This window comes from Pantherophis guttatus, chromosome 14 (assembly GCF_059756535.1).
Source record: "Pantherophis guttatus breed Tessera chromosome 14, ASM5975653v1, whole genome shotgun sequence".
NCBI classification, from domain to species: domain Eukaryota; kingdom Metazoa; phylum Chordata; class Lepidosauria; order Squamata; family Colubridae; genus Pantherophis; species Pantherophis guttatus.
This window is the reverse complement of record NC_142076.1, coordinates 22,695,006-22,710,303: the sequence shown is the minus strand read 5'-3', so window position 1 is coordinate 22,710,303 and position 15,298 is coordinate 22,695,006. Positions and strand designations below refer to the sequence as shown.

The 15,298-nt window shown below is 45.9% G+C and overlaps 1 protein-coding gene across 2 annotated transcripts; it reads left to right on the top strand.

The window, feature by feature from the left end:
• On the top strand, window positions 1-15,073 carry ZC3H7A (zinc finger CCCH-type containing 7A). Of its 2 annotated transcripts, XM_034441444.2 has the most exons (23): window positions 1-662; window positions 2,693-2,796; window positions 3,247-3,286; window positions 3,665-3,862; window positions 4,228-4,386; window positions 4,896-4,976; window positions 5,058-5,093; window positions 5,608-5,641; window positions 6,147-6,427; window positions 6,703-6,910; window positions 7,180-7,244; window positions 7,584-7,785; window positions 8,423-8,584; window positions 8,771-8,967; window positions 9,473-9,570; window positions 9,854-10,035; window positions 10,417-10,493; window positions 10,993-11,126; window positions 11,642-11,747; window positions 12,183-12,291; window positions 12,720-12,853; window positions 13,248-13,411; window positions 14,128-15,073. In XM_034441444.2, the coding sequence occupies exons 1-23, from the start codon at window positions 315-317 to the stop codon at window positions 14,315-14,317; spliced, it is 3,309 nt and encodes a 1,102-aa protein (XP_034297335.2). In that variant the 5' UTR covers window positions 1-314; the 3' UTR covers window positions 14,318-15,073. The 2 variants fall into 2 exon arrangements, with proteins under 2 accessions (XP_034297335.2, XP_087734864.1); XM_087878738.1 differs by lacking the exon at window positions 4,228-4,386.
• The last annotated feature ends 225 nt before the right edge of the window (window positions 15,074-15,298 follow it).

Sequence of the window (15,298 nt, the reverse complement as noted above, 5' to 3'; positions counted from 1 at the left end):
GCTTCGCGGAAAGCCGCGCGCAGGCGCACATCTCCACTGCCTCGTGGAGGGGCAAGATTGTGGGCTGGGCAGGTGTTCAGGAGCCCCCCACCCCCACCCCCACCCCCACCCCACAGGGCGTTCCACGCCTCCCTCTCTTGTTAGCGTCCGGATTGCAAAGGGCTCTGCCTATAGGGTGTGCGGGGCAATTTCGGCCCCCTCTTTAGCCGCCCTCCTTGCTGAGTTGAGGGACACCCGGTTGCCTTTTAAAGGGGCTCGGAGAGCGCGGGACTCTAGGATCGAAACGATTGATGGCCACCCATGCAAAGTAACCAATGGCCAGGGAGCAGCTTTACGTCCCGGCCAATGGGAACGCGCGGGAGAGCAATCTCGGGCCGGCCCTTTGCCCGAGTCGCCGCCCCCGAATCGGCTGCCGGCTTAGAACGCCGATTCCGGTTGCGGCGCCTCCAGGCGGCCTCCGGTCGAGAGGGGGCGCTGTAGCTCGCGTGGCCAGAGGTCCTGCCCGGAAGGGGCCGGCGGCGAGGCGGAAGCAGCGGAGGGGGGAGAGAGGCAGAGGGCCTGGCTCGCCGCGACGCTCCTCGACAGCCGCCGCCGACTCCGCGACACGGCCCCGGCCTGAGGGAGCCGGAGAGGCCGCAGGCAGAGCAGGCGCGAGAACGGAGGTGAGGCCGCGCGGGGCCGCCCAGCTTCTCCCGCGGCGGGCGAGGACCCCACGCTCCCCCGGAGGGGAACGGCCGCTTCCCCCGCGCCCACCCGGGAAGCAAAGCCGCGCGGCCGAGAGCCGGCGGGCCGACGGGGGGGGGAGCGACCCCGGCCGGGAGGCGGCGGGCTTCTCCTGTCCGACGGCGCCTCTGCCCCTCCTGCCGGGCCGCGGGGCCCTTCCCTGCCCGAGGCCGGCGCCCGGGAGGCCTTTCCGGCCGAGGGGAGGGAGCGTCCGGCCGCCGCGCGGACTGTTGCCGTGGAGGGCCGCCCGGGGCCGCTCTGCCCCCCGGCCGAAGCCTCGGCCTGCCCGCCATCCCAGCCCGGCGTCCCGGCACTCGCGCTCCTTGTGACCTGGGAGAGATTCCCACGTCCAATTTTATAGAGGCCGAGTTTTATTCCTCCTCCTGCCTTGGTCGTCTGCATGTTTGAACGGGAAGCGTTTCCCGCGAATGGGCTGGAAGGGAAAAACGGGCCCCTGTTCTGCTCCCAGCTGCTCCTCGGGGCTGCTCCCCAGGAAAGCGGCTCCTAAATGGGATAAAATCAGGGCATTTGCGGACTACCCAGGCTGTCTGAGACCAGGTGAAGGAGATTTGGGGTGATTCGGTCTTCCCATTAGGATCCCCCCCACCCCATCCCCATCTTGCCTTTCAGAGGTTTGGGTCATTCTTTGTCAAAGAATGACCCAAAGATCTGTCAAAGAATGAGACAGAGAGGTCGGTAGGAAGAGGCGGATGCGGGTAATTCTCGATTTATGACCACAATTGAGCCCAAAATTTCTGTTGCTAAGAGAGACACGTGTTAAAATGAATTCTGCCCTGTTTTGTGACCTTTCTTGACACATTTGTTAAGTGAATTGCTGCAGTTAAGTTAACACGGTTGCTTCACATGAATTTGGCTTCCCCATTGATTTTGCTTATCAGAAGGTCGCAACAGGGGATCACATGACCCCAGAACTCTGCAACAGTCATAAATGTGAGTCAGTTGACAAACTCTGAATTTTGATCAGGGAGATGCTGCAACAGTCATAAGTGTGAGAAAGTCATGCCACTTTTTTCAGTGTGTTGTAACTTCGAACAGTCACTAAATGAACTGTTATAAGTCAAGGAATTCCTGTAGCCTTGTTCTTTGGTTTGGTTTTCCTTTCTGTTTTTGGTGTTGCTGTTCTCTGTTAAAATGGATTATATGTTGAAGGGGACTCATGATTAATGGTGTCTAGAATAGATTTTCTTAAAATATGTTGAGGTAGACCAGTTGTCTGGAATGTTTCAGAAATATTTGAAATTGTTAGCTTCAGTAAACTCAAATAAAAAGTCTTGCATTATTTGAAGTAGTTTGTTTTGCTCCCCTAGATGGTGGGACTTATCTTGAGAAATTTCTTTAAAATATGGCTGTATTTATTTGCATTTACTTTTTCTGTAATAGTTTAGGTTTATGTTGCAATAGTTAGAATGATTGGTTTCCGGCTAAAACAGTGAAAAACGTTATAACATCTTAATGTGCACCATATTTTTGTGAACTAGATTCAATTTTCGCAGATAAATGAAAGGGTTTATTGATGTCCACTGGATTGGTTTAAATATATTGCAACAACCTTGCTGGGTGGATATCTTGGAAAATTGTTGTCCCAAGTATTGGGAAGAAAACTGCTAGCAAAGGTGCATTGTAGCTTCCCTCACCACCACTTGGAATTAGATATATGTTGGGGTTTGTTTGTTTTTTTGAAAAATGAGATTTTGAAAGCTATATACCGTAGATCCCAGTTTTAGAGGGATATGATAGAACAGAGGCAGTATTTATTGCCTAATTTATTTTCTTGCCTAATTAACAAAGCTAATTAATGTATGAATCACTTCAGGTGAAAACAACTATAAGCATCAATATAATTAATATAAAAAAACAAACTTACTGTATAAACATAGATTTATTTTATAAGAGTTGATGTTGAATAATTGTTTTGCAAGCCAGCGATGAGCTGTTACTTTTGTTTCAGAAGCTGCGTACGGAAGACGAGGGTGCTCATGATAACATGTCCAGTGTTTCAGTGGACAGGAGCATCAGGCTACAGGACATTAAGAAAGGGCTGCAGTTTATACAGTAAGAGCTTTGAGTAACTAGACTTCTCTGTCAGAACTCTTGAGTCTCTGCTTAAAACATGATATATTTTCTTATTACATATCTTGTGCTAAGTTTATATTAAAGATCAGCTAGCTTTGCTGTTATAAAATAAAACACGGGCAAACAAATTCTCTTGGTGTACTGTCTCTCCTATCTTGTGTTGCGTAGAACTCTTTAATCTGCATTTGATTGCATCTTTATTTTGGAATATGTGCTATACATGGAACTACAAATTCTGCCCTGTTAGCAATATTATGTTCCAATCATATTTTCTCACTGGTGTTTTTGGAGATAATCTGGATTGCAGAGTTCATTCCTGTGACAAGTGTGTAGCACGGATACAAGCCAAGATCAAGAATTTCAATGGCAAGTGCCTTGGGTGTGCGAGATGCTTGAATGTGATCTGATATTTATCTTTGTGATTTCTAGGTCTACTCTACCATACCCTGGGTCTCAAGAACAATATGAGGTAACTGATATTCCTTTCTGAACTTCTCTACCTGAGGCATTGTGGTCTCAGCAGTGGGTAGAAACTTCTAGAATCTTGGCTGTTGTAGGATGCGATGATTTCTCTTGACTTATTGACCACGTCAGCCTTGTCTAATTAGGGCTTGGTTGTTAGTAGTGGTTGTGGGGAGGTAGCGGAAGGACAATAGATTTCAGGATTTTCTTACCGCATTTTGTTAGATGGAACCTTACTCCGAAATGATCTAAAGCTTTGCTCTGAGATGCGCTACTTTGCGCCTCTGCCTGGAGCCCCTCCAGAACAAGTTGTTGACGATAGCAAAGTGCCCCTTGTTGAGCTGCAGAACTGCCTGTGTGACTTAACTGAGGATTTATGTTTCAGATCTTCATACGAGAACTTGTTAAAAACTTGTTTAATGAAGGAAACGACGCATACCGAGAAGGTGATTGGGAAGGGTCATTGAACCATTATTCTGAGGCTTTGAACATAGCCGATTATGCCAATTCTGAAGGAATCCACATTTCTGATGAAATATTAGAGAAACTGCATGTTAATCATATAGCCTGTTACTCCAAGAAGGTAAGTGCTTCCTAAAAAAGCTCATGGCTTATCAAGAACTGTTTCTATTCTGTAACCCTGGTGGGTGTGATGGAATCAGCATTTTATCAGCCCGGGCAGTTAACAGTATAGTAGTAAAAACAAACACTGAATGATTCTTAACACAAACATAGCAAAATACAACCGTTTCATCACCTTAAAATGGCAGTAATAATAGTCTTGGCAATGAGCATTCTGAGCTCCCAAGAACTTAAAAAGACCTGGCCTGATCTCCCTGATGTACATTTTGTGTTTGCGTGTGCGGCATGCGTTGTCTTGGAATATGCTTGCAGCCTGAGATTCGAATCACAAAATGCTTGACACTGTTCTGTCCTTCATTCTTACAGGGGTCGCATGATAGAGTTCTAGAAGAATGTGGGATAGTTTTAAAGTTGAATGAAAATAATTTCAGAGCCCTTTACCGGAAATCCAAAGCTTTAAAAGAACTGGGAAGATATAAAGAGGCTTATGATGCTGTAGCAAAATGCTCTCTCGCAGTGCCCCAGGTGCGCATGTCACATCAGCTAGTGTGTGTGTGTGTGTGGGGGGGGGGCATTAATAGGGTTTACCTGCATGTGGTTTCAGAACAACAGAGAGTAGAAAATTCCTCTAAAATAAAAAGCTGCTGACAATCTCATGGCCAGGGAGGAAGTGAATACATGTGCAATTACTATACGTTGTTGTATTATTTTATTGGAATGTTGCACGTGGCCTAGAATCATAGCTGACTGAGGTGATAAATGAACCTCATGGATGCATAAATGTACATCATTCCCTTGCCTGGACTCACTGCAAGAATTATTAATTTAGATATACTGGCACCCCACTCCAGAGGCCTCCAGAAGCCTCTTGGTACACAGTCCCAACTCAGAGTTGCTCCCTACAGAACCCAGATCAGATGCAGGTGGCATTGATGTGACAATACAGAACCCAGACCTGATGCAGTTGTGTGACATTTCTGAAAAAAGGTTTGTTGCTAATTTGCATTGGATTCTGTTTTTATTTTAATTTCTAGGATGAAAGTGTGATAAAATTAACTCAAGAACTTGCTCAGAAGCTTGGATTGAAAATAAGGAAAGCCTACGTTAGGGCCAAAGTAAGTGAAAATAGTTGTATACTTCTGTTCTGAAGTTTTTCCTAATGCGTTTGTTACTTACAATGATGTGCTTACTTGCAGCCTCCCCCCAACTCTGTTTCTGGAGAAGTAGCAAAGGTAAGATTTTGTTCTGCTTTCCCTTTAGATCCTATTAGTGAAGTAAACATGTGGCATGGTTAAAAGATACATGGCTTTCTTAATGTTTAAGTATTTCAGTTGAAACCTCTGTCTGCTAGAGGTTTGTTTGATTTAAATATTTAGAATAACTAGCTGTTGAGTTTGAATGGTCTGTGTACTAGGATTTTTACCCGAGATTCTCCTTTCATCACTATAAATAGAAGTAAGATTTGCTTTTTTGAAAAGAGGATTGCTGATTTCAAGCTTCCTGTGTAAACAGCACTGGAGTCATGCTTCAGTGGCCACTTTGCCAAAAGCGATTTGCAATTTATTGAATGTATATGCCACCTAACTCCCAGCAACTTTCAGTGGTTAATTGAAAGGATATCTAATATCAAAACTGCAGGAGCATCTTGTCTTTTACTTAGCCAGATCTGACATATTTTATAAAACAGCTGACCTAAGTCTTTTGCTGCTTATGCTTCTGGATGATAGATTTTTTGTTTGCTTTCAGAGCTCAAATTCTTCTGTAGAAGACATTGAATCAGGTGAGGCCTCCTGGGCTTAATGGGAGTAAATAACAGCATCACTTTGTGTGGGTCAGCTTGAGGTGGCTCTGTCTGTTCTTACTACTTTGAATTTCTGTGGGATGGAGATACATTTCTCCCCTCCCAAAGACTCAGTTGGGTTTCATTGGCTTCTAAGTGGGCAAGAGAAAGTCGGGGATGAATGGTATCCAAGAATTGAACAGCTGAAGGAAAAGTCCCTCTGCGATTTTCCCTGCAGCCTTCTCCTTGCAGTTCAAAGCATGCTGCTTGTTTATTTATTTCTTTATATAAATGTAAGGGGTAATGTTTGCTTAAGTTTGGACAGTCACACTTCTCTGGATCTTCTGATCTGTTGCACAAGCTTTGCCTCTCTTCTGGGGAAAGCATCCATTGGTACTTTTTTTTTAATCAGAGGGAGGCTAAGAAAGGATGTGGCAGCCTCCAAGCTCTGGTCCTTTGAGAATCTCTGCTAAGAGCTCTCTTCCCTTACCAATATCTCTTTCAGATTTTTCCAGTTGGACGGAAAAGGTTCTTTCTTCCTCCTCCACTTCCTCTTCCCCTTCCAGTTTTGCTCCTGAATTGCCAAGTGACCTGCCTCCCTTAGCAGCCGTGTCCCGCATGGCTCTCCCAGCAGAGAAGACCACTCTCTCTGCCCCTTCACTGGTCAACGGAGGGCCCTTCTCTATCCCGGACGGCTGCTTGGACTGTGAGGACGGGGACGACATCATTGGAGATGAGCTGGACGAGTTGCTCGATTCGGTGTCCGATCCTGGTGAAGGTGGAATGGTCAGTTCTCTCACTTTATGGAATGCGGCTGGTGGGGGAGGGGCTGCCTTCTCCTCCAGTGCTTCTTGCAAGCTCTCCAGGGCCTTCAGTGTGGCTCTTCCCTTTGGGAAGTGGGAGGTTAGAACCGGAGTTTCTGCACAGCCCCTGACTCATCATCTGTCCGGCGGGCTTCTCATGAAACAGAATCAATCACAGGAGGGAGTGAAATTTTGTCAGGAACCTGGCAAGAATTAGTTGGTGTTGAAAGCTGTAGCCTTTTTCTCTCCCTTGCTTAGCCAAGTGCCGTCGTCCGAGGAGCCATGCCAACTGCCACCATTGCTCCCAGCATCCCGTTCTCTGCCCCTCTGCTTGGGACGTTGTCAGTCGGGGCTCGATTTGTTCCTGCCGCCTCTCTTTCCGAAATGTATTCCCAGCCCCTGGTTTCTGCCCTGGACAACTTTTGTTCCTCTTTAAATAGTTTCTCAATCGGCGACTCTAAAAGAGGTAAGATCAGTCTTAAGCAGAGCCTAAGAGGAGACGTGCTTCTGTCGAGGCTGCAGCCCTCTCTTGAGACATGGGCCCCAGGAAGGCAGCGCCCTATTGGGCATCAATTTCAGGGGGCAAAAAGCTCTGACTTTTCTACTTGAAATCAAAGGTGGTGCTGAGAATCTCACAGAAACAAATCCTGTCCCAAGTGAGGCCATTGCCCATTTTGCTTTGCGTGCATAACCCATCTGTACCAAACTAACGTGTGGTCTTCTTAATTCCAACAGATATACCCAATTCTCTTTCTAGAGATGTTAACGCAGCATTAAGCAGTAATTCCCCTCTTCGGCTTGTAAGTATCTTTCACAAACACTTTGCGGTTCTAATATTGATTTGTGCAAAATTAAGATGTGTTTGTTTTGGTCATGTCTTTTTTTATTGGAATTGGAATTCAATACATTTTAAAACAAGCTAGGACCATTTGAGGCCTGGATTCAGGTCTGTCAGGCCCTAGGATGGCCTTGGGGTCAACCGCCAGCTTGCAAGATGGTGGTCATGATAAGAAGGAGCAGAGGAAAAGACCCACAAAGAATTCCCTGGGTTCCTGGAAAAGAGGGCAGGGTGTGAAAATGGATTCGACAACTACAGTGAGACTGTTTTCCAGCAACAATGCGTCGGTCTCCTCCAACAGATGAACGGCCCCACAAGTTTGTTTGGCTCTGAGACCTACATGGGGATTGCAAGTCCAGCTCGCGGTGACTATTCTGGCGTGTTCAGCAGCGCATCTGCCAACGTGCCTGTGCCAACGGCAGCATCCTCATTAGTGGCGAGAAACCCCCTGGAAGGCACCCATGAGCTCAGGCAGGCTTGCCAGGCGTGTTTTATCAAGAAGGGTGAGGAGCTGGGGGGCTCTGGGACGACCTGGGCTTTGATGTGGGAGATGAAGACAGCTTCCCGCATTTCAGACTTTTCTGAGAACAGAAGGCCCGTCATCCTTTCTGCCCCTCTGCCTTTTCTTCTTTAGCTTGAGCTCTTAACCGCTCTTTCTTTTGGTTCCTAAAAGCATCCCTAAAATATAGGCTGACTGGGTAAGAGGACATTTTGGTCAGCATATGCAGCTGTGTATATGACGTTTGCTTTCTACGCATGAAACCTGCCATTTTAGGTTTTATAACTCAGTTACACGATCTGTTTTTTCCCCTTCATTTGTTTTTCAGTATATATAACTTGTAGAGGCTACCCTGCTGTCCTCTTCCATGTGTTAGTTTCAGAGCATTTCAAGAGCGAGAATGTAAATGTAAAAATTTGTTGCTTTTGGAAACAAAAATGACATCCCAAGAGAACAGCCTCCCTTGATGGAGACCACACACGTCTTAGGGACCCCATTGTGCTCAGCTCAGCTTCCTCCCGTCAAACCCTGATAACATTAGCTTCCAAATTCCCCCATTCCAGCACTTAGCAGCGAGGGAGAATCAAGTGGGCTGGGAAAAAATGGGACAAGCTTTGTAACCTCTCTCCCATTTCCCTTAGATCCCAAATCACTAGAGTACACTTACCATCCGAACTTGGAGCACATATGTAAGAAAGACATCTTAATTGGTAGAATAAAGAACTTGGAAGATAAATCCTGGAAAAAAATAAGGCCAAGACCAACAAAGACCCAGTATGTGGGACCATATTATATATGTAAAGGTAAGGGTCCCCCTTTGTTGAGCAGTCCCATTCCCCAGGGGTTTTGGGGCGGGGAGCAGCATTTCCTTATTGAGACTTATTGAAAGAACGTTCCCGGGGAGGCACCTGGTTTCCCCATTTCCACAGGGGAGACTGAACTAGGACCAGCCTTCTCTCTGCCTCACTTGCTGTCTGGGGGTATTGCAGATGTTGCTGCGGGAGAGGAATGCAGATATTCTGGCCACTGCACTTTTGCCTATTGTCAAGAGGAGATTGACGTGTGGACCCTGGAGCGGAAAGGAGCCTTCAGCCGCGAAGCCCTCTTTGAAGGCAGCGGAGAGATCAGCTTGACAGTTTCCCGGCTTCTTCAGGAGCATCATGGACTCTTCATGTTTCTGTGCGAGGTGCTTTTCTACTTAGGCCGCACGAGAGAACTTCACCGTAGAGCCTCTTTTGCTTTGGGGAATGGTCTCATTAGGGGTGGGGCAATGGTCCTGCCTTAGGCTGCCAGTGTCCCCTCTTCCTGGTTGTCGTTTTGTCACTATCCTTTTAGCCACATCAGACCAATTCATCCTGGCAGCAATGTGGACTCCACAAGGACCTTGTGTGGGCTTCTGGAAACGAAAGGCATGGCTGTCAGCAATCTGCCCCTCATAAATTCTGGTTGTTTTTCTTCTGGTTTACCAAACCAATAGAAAGTAGCTACTCAATCAAGCCTAAGAAAAGAAAAGCTACACAGTCCCGGAGAGAGCCAGGTTGATTCTCTCTCCGGGACTGTTATTTCCTTGCCAGAGTTATTCCTTCTCCCCAGATTTCTGGTCTTGACTGCCGTTGGGTTTGCCCTTGCAAGCAGAATTTGTCAGGAGTGGATTGCCTGTTTTGCTGAAGCACCTTGGTTTTGCATTACAGAAATGTTTTGAGCATAAACCCAGAATAATCAGCAAAAGGAATAAGGATAACTCCTCTTCCTGCTCTCACCCTGCTATGCACGACTTTGAGGAGAACAAGTATGTTCCTTTTCTGCCTTGCAGTTCAAATGATAAGATGTGCAGCTTTGTTTCTGGTGTGCACGTATGCTCCTTCTCCAGGGCTCCTATTGTGCCCCTTTCCCCATTGAGAATGTGAGTGTGCAGGAGAAGATGGCTGCAGTAAGAGAAAAGAGTGCAAGTGTGTTATGACTAGAGAGAGATGTTGCTAATTAAAATGGCTTGTACGATTTTCAAAGACTTCCTTTACTTACACTGGACCTTTCTCTAACCCCCCCTTCCCCCGCCTCATAACGTAATCTAGGTGCCTTGTCCACATTTTGCGAGAAACGACCGTGAAGTATTCTAAGATACGACCCTTTCACCCTCAAGGTCAGCTAGACCTGTGCAGGCATGAAGCTCGCTATGGCTGTTCACGGGATGATGAGTGTTTCTACGCTCACAGTCTTGTCGAGCTCCAAGTGTGGATGATGCAGAGTAAGACAGGTGAGACTGTGCTTTTAAAAAGCCCTCCAGGAATTAGGCAGGCGGTTTCTCACCCCGCCATCCACATGCTCTCTTCTAAATGTGGTTGCTTTTTAAGACGAAATCTCTTAAGAACCTAATATTTGCTTCTGCTTTTGGTGTTCTTAGGCAATTGTGCTTTGTGCTGTACTATGAAAGCAGAAAATAATTTGTGTGTAAAATCACGTGTGATCTTCTGCTTGTCTTATCTGAAAGTGAGCCCTTGCAGAAGGGGAAAATCAGTGCAGAGATGCCTACCATTGCACTGTTTGTATCCCTGGGCAAGATCTTCCCTCTCGAAGCTGTTTTGAAATACTGCATCACAATATTGAACTGTTCGTAAAGTAGTCTTCTTCCTTACAGGTATTACTCATGAAGCTATTGTTCAAGAGTCAAAAAAATATTGGCAGAATCTGGACTCTGCTACACACGGAGCACAGGTATTTCTCTTAAACTGCCTTCCAAAGAGATCAAAATACAATACTATCTTGCAAAAAAAAAAACAAAAAACCCATCACCACCAAAAAATCCCTCTCCTGAAAGTGCCTTTACTTGCTGAAGGAATTAGGTTCAATTCCTGTAGATGTTATAGCCATCTCTTGCCTCAGAAATACTTTAAAAGAAATGCCAAAAGCTAACAAGCCTCCTAAAAGCTTAAAATGCTGCCTTTACTGCATCGGTTCCCTTCATTGCTTGCTGAGGAAGATATTCCATAAATGCTGTCACAGAGCTCTCTCCATGATTGCCATCCACCGGACTGCTCCTGCCGTTGCATTCGGTTGGGGGCGGGGGGGAGAGGTTCTGCACCAAATTTTAAGGTTCAGGTAGAGCCACATTGGAGAAAGTGGCCTTTATGGCTTTGTCCCTTCTTTGTGGGTGGTTAATGGCAAAAGAATAATTTTGACCAATCTAAAATTGTGTTCTGTTGTATCTCTCAAGATTCTCAGCAACCAGGTGAAGCATGGCTCCCTGAATTTGAAAATGAAGTTTGTCTGTGCTCAGTGTTGGAGAAATGGCCAAGTTAGTGAGCCAGACAAAAACAGAAAATACTGCAGTGCAAAAGCCAGGCACCCGTAAGTCATTTCTGCCTTTCAAAGGTGCAGGAGGGGGGCAGCAAATGGGTTTACCTGAGTTATGTGGTTTCTTATTCACGTAGTGACACTTGTATTCGCCTCCTGAGGGAATCTGTGGCCTGCTGTGTTTGCAGGCTGACCCTTAGCAACCATGTAGACTGTAGATCAGGTTGCCTGTCTATCTCTGTGTTGTCTGACTTGGCTGATAACACAGCTGTCATACCAAGCCGTGAGTCTTTCCTTCTGCTATCTGATCCCGAAAGCTGCTTTGCTGGCCCTGAGTAAAGTCCTCAGCTCCACAGAAGGCCTCAGAGCCACAGCAGAGCTATAAAAGGTGCAGAGCTCTCCAGCAGCCTAGATCAGTGCTTCTCAACTTCGGCAATGTCTTCAAGTGTTGCTGGCAGGAGAATTCAGAGCCACAAGCCGAGACGCTTCCATTCGTGGGAGTTCCATTTTGTTTCCTGGGGCAGCCATCTTGAGGCGGTGATGTAGCCAAGGGGGCCTTTCCTTTACAGGTGGACCAGGGATCGCCGTGTCATGCTAGTGATGTCAAATGAGCGCAAGAAGTGGAACACAATTCGCCCCCTTCCCACAAAGAAGCAGGCACCTTTGCAATTTGATGTGAGCATCTCTTTATAACCTGCTTGTTTTTCTTTTCCTAATTTGTCCTTTGTTATCCTATTTTAAAATGTTTTTCAACCATTTGAATATTTAAAAAAAATCCTAAACTAGGAAAATAAGTTTAAATTTTACCTTAAAGGAGTGGAGGTAATTTATTTGCCTCCTCTTTGTCTCTGAAAGCGTCCAAGGTGGTGGGCTGAGAGAGTGACCCAGATCTATCCACGGGCTACATGCCAAGCCCTCTGTGCCACAGGGACTGCCATCAGAATCCTTTGCAGGCCAGAACAGGCGTTAGGCTTTGCTGATCTCGCCAGGCTTTGGTTCCTTCGTCTCTTCTTCCTATCCACTCCCCTTGATTGCCCAGAGCTCTTTCTCTTTCCCCTCACCCCCCGGATAGAACATGTCTTCGCTGACTTGTTCCTTTCCTTTGTCCAGCTATGCAATCATATTGCATCAGGCAAGAAGTGTTTGTATGTTGGGAACTGCTCCTTTGCTCACAGTCAGGAAGAGCGAGAAATGTGGACGTACATGAAAGAGAATGGCAGTAAGTAAACAATCATTGAGAGGAGGAAGTAAATTCACAGGCCGCCTGCCTTGGTGACTCTGCCTTGCAATGTGCTCTCCCTTCCTTTCCCTCCTTCGTTTAATAGATGCGTCTGCCCCTTTCTGACTCCTCTTTCTGGGGTGATCTGATTTATTTATTTATTTATTATTTATTCAATTTGTATGCCACCCCTCTCCGAAGACTCAAGGCGGCTCACAATGATTAACATTTGGCTTCCGGTAGTCCAGTTCCCAGATGGAAGCATTACCATAAAGATATGAGAGAATAACCCCAGGTTTCTATGACAGAATTAAGTTGCATTAATAAGAGTCCTTGAGTTTATTCTGTTAGTAAGTTAATGCCCCCTCCGAGAATTTCCTTGCTCAAATATCAATTGCTGTGGACTTATGTAAGCCCCTTTCCTTCAGTTCAAGACATGGAGCAGCTGTATGAAATGTGGCTGAAGAGTCAAAAGCCAGAAAAAGGAGAGGATCCAACCCCTCAAGGAAACAAAGAAAATGGGAAACAAATTCATATGCCAACCGATTATGCTGAAGTCACAGTAAGTCACAGAGACAGAACAGTTACCCTGGAATCGGTCATCTTGCTATGCAATGCTTGCTTGATGATTGTGTGGCCTTTTAGCAGAGGGGAGCGAGCTTTGTGATGGTCTGAAGCGCAAGAGGTTGGGATATCCAGAAGCTGCTGCTTCTGGGTGTGACCTAAGCACCCCAAAGGCCATCCCTGGAGGACTACTTCCTGGTTGGTAGCAACGTCTGGCAGCTTATATGCTTAAGCCCGTGGCTCTTGGGGAGGAGGCAGCAGGTACTGCGAGGGGTTCTCGGGCCCTCTCGACACATTCACTGCTGGAAAGCTGCCGGTTTGGCTCAGTGCAAATTGCTTAGATTCACATGTGTGGCCTGCCCTGCAGTTCTCCTTTGGGTTTGTATCAACAGGTGGACTTCCATTGCTGGATGTGTGGCAAAAACTGCAACAGTGAGAAACAATGGCAAGGCCACATTTCTTCCGAAAAACATAAAGAGAAAGTTTTCCACACTGAAGATGACCAAAACCGCTGGCAGCATCGCTTTCCAACTGGGTATTTCAGCATTTGTGATAGGTAGGTTCCTTCTGCAATTTTCGGATCTGCTTATCGTATCCACAGCAAGCCAGCTGTGTCAAGTTATGATTCTTTTAGGTTCCCAGTTTAGCAGAGTTGGAAGTAAAAGGGTTAATCCATTTCACTATCTGTACATGCCAAACAGGGGGCTTCTCTGCTTTGCCTTTTCCGTAGCGAGCAGAACTGATGTTAAATTTGACAGCAAGGCAAAGCCACAATAATTTTTTTTTTTTTTTTTTTTTTGCTTTAATTTATATGCCGCCCTTCTCTGGAGACTCAGGGCGGCTTACAATGCGTTAAGCAATAGCCTTCATACTTTTGTATATTTATACAAAATATACAAAAGTATATTTGTATACAAGTATACAAAATATACAAAAGTCAGCTTATTGCCCCCACAATCTGGGTCCTCATTTCACCTATCTTTGAAAGGATGGAAGGCTGAGTCAACCTTGAGCCTGGTGAGATTTGAACTTGCAGTAATTGCAAGCAGCAGATGTTAATAACAGTGCTTCAGTCCACTGTACTACAGGCTCTTAATAAGCCACGCCCTCACCCCTCCCCTTTCATTGCCTGCTTAGAGAGACTCAGCCAGGTTGGAAGCTGGAATTGGCGGCAAAAGGTTTCACCTGGTGTCCGGCATTGTATTGGGCCGCTGATGCCGTCCACCAATGTTGCATTTGAAGAAGGTGTGACTCGCTTATTCTTTTGTGCAGATTTGTGGCTGGCGCATGTATCGAGGGGAATAACTGTAAATTTGCACATGGACCAGCTGAACTCCGTGAATGGGAGGAGCGGAGACACGTCCTAAGGATGAAATTCAACAAAGCCCGAAAAGACCACTTGATTGCTCCCAACGATAATGACTTTGGAAAATATAGTTTTTTGTTTAAAGATTTAAACTAATGATAACGATGCATTGTGTTGCCAGATGGAAGCATAAAATCAGAATTTGACAATAATCAAAAGCATGTGACAGAAGCTGCAGATTTTCTGCTTTTATTGGCCCGTATTGTTCCTCCTGAAGAACAAAATGTAGTAGATGTGTTAGGGGGAGTAAGTCGGCAGGTCTGTCTGTGCTCTCATGAAACAGAATGGTGAAGTCATAATAAAAACCACAGCCTGAAGTCTTACGTGCTTATTCGCCTTCTGTTGGACAGAAGAAAGTTGGAAAATAGCCAGAGGAGGGTGTTGTAATGCCGAGGGAGCCCCTCCGGCTGGCCTTTCAGCTGAAACCTTTTAAGGTAAGCTTCTTAAAACAGAGTGTTTGAGCTCAGAAGAAAATGATGGATGAAATTCTTCAGATGTTTTAATGGAAAGGATTTCTCTAAAAACCAGTTTGCTATTTATCTCTATGTAGGTTGCTTAATAAAAGGATTTTCTTATTAAAAAGATTTTAAGCAAAATAACCATTTAACAACAATATATGTTGAATGGGGTATTTTTCTCTATTTGTATGTTTCAATATAACTTACCAAAAAGGATCTTGGAAGAGAGATGCGTATTACTTTTTTGAGAATCAAGTAGTTAAAAATTGTTTCTTGGTCTTTACTGTTAAATGATGATTTTGAAAGATTCAGCTTGTATGTCAGTATTGTGTATTGTACGGACCAATATTGCCTGTAATAAAAAGAACTTTACATAAAGACTTTCCTAAACCGATCTCGGCCTCCCAAAAGGATCATTCATAAGGAGCCTGCTTAAGGGAGACCCAGAGGCTGACACCTGCCTGCCAGCTGGGAAGGGGGGGGGCTCTCCAGGGGCACCTCGTCCGCCGGAGGGATGGGGGCGCTGCCCCTTCCATTGGCCGGCTGAGGGGCCAATGCCCGCGCAGGCGCCTTCCCATTGGCTGAGAGGCGTCGGCCCAGCCGTATAAAAGGCGGCCGG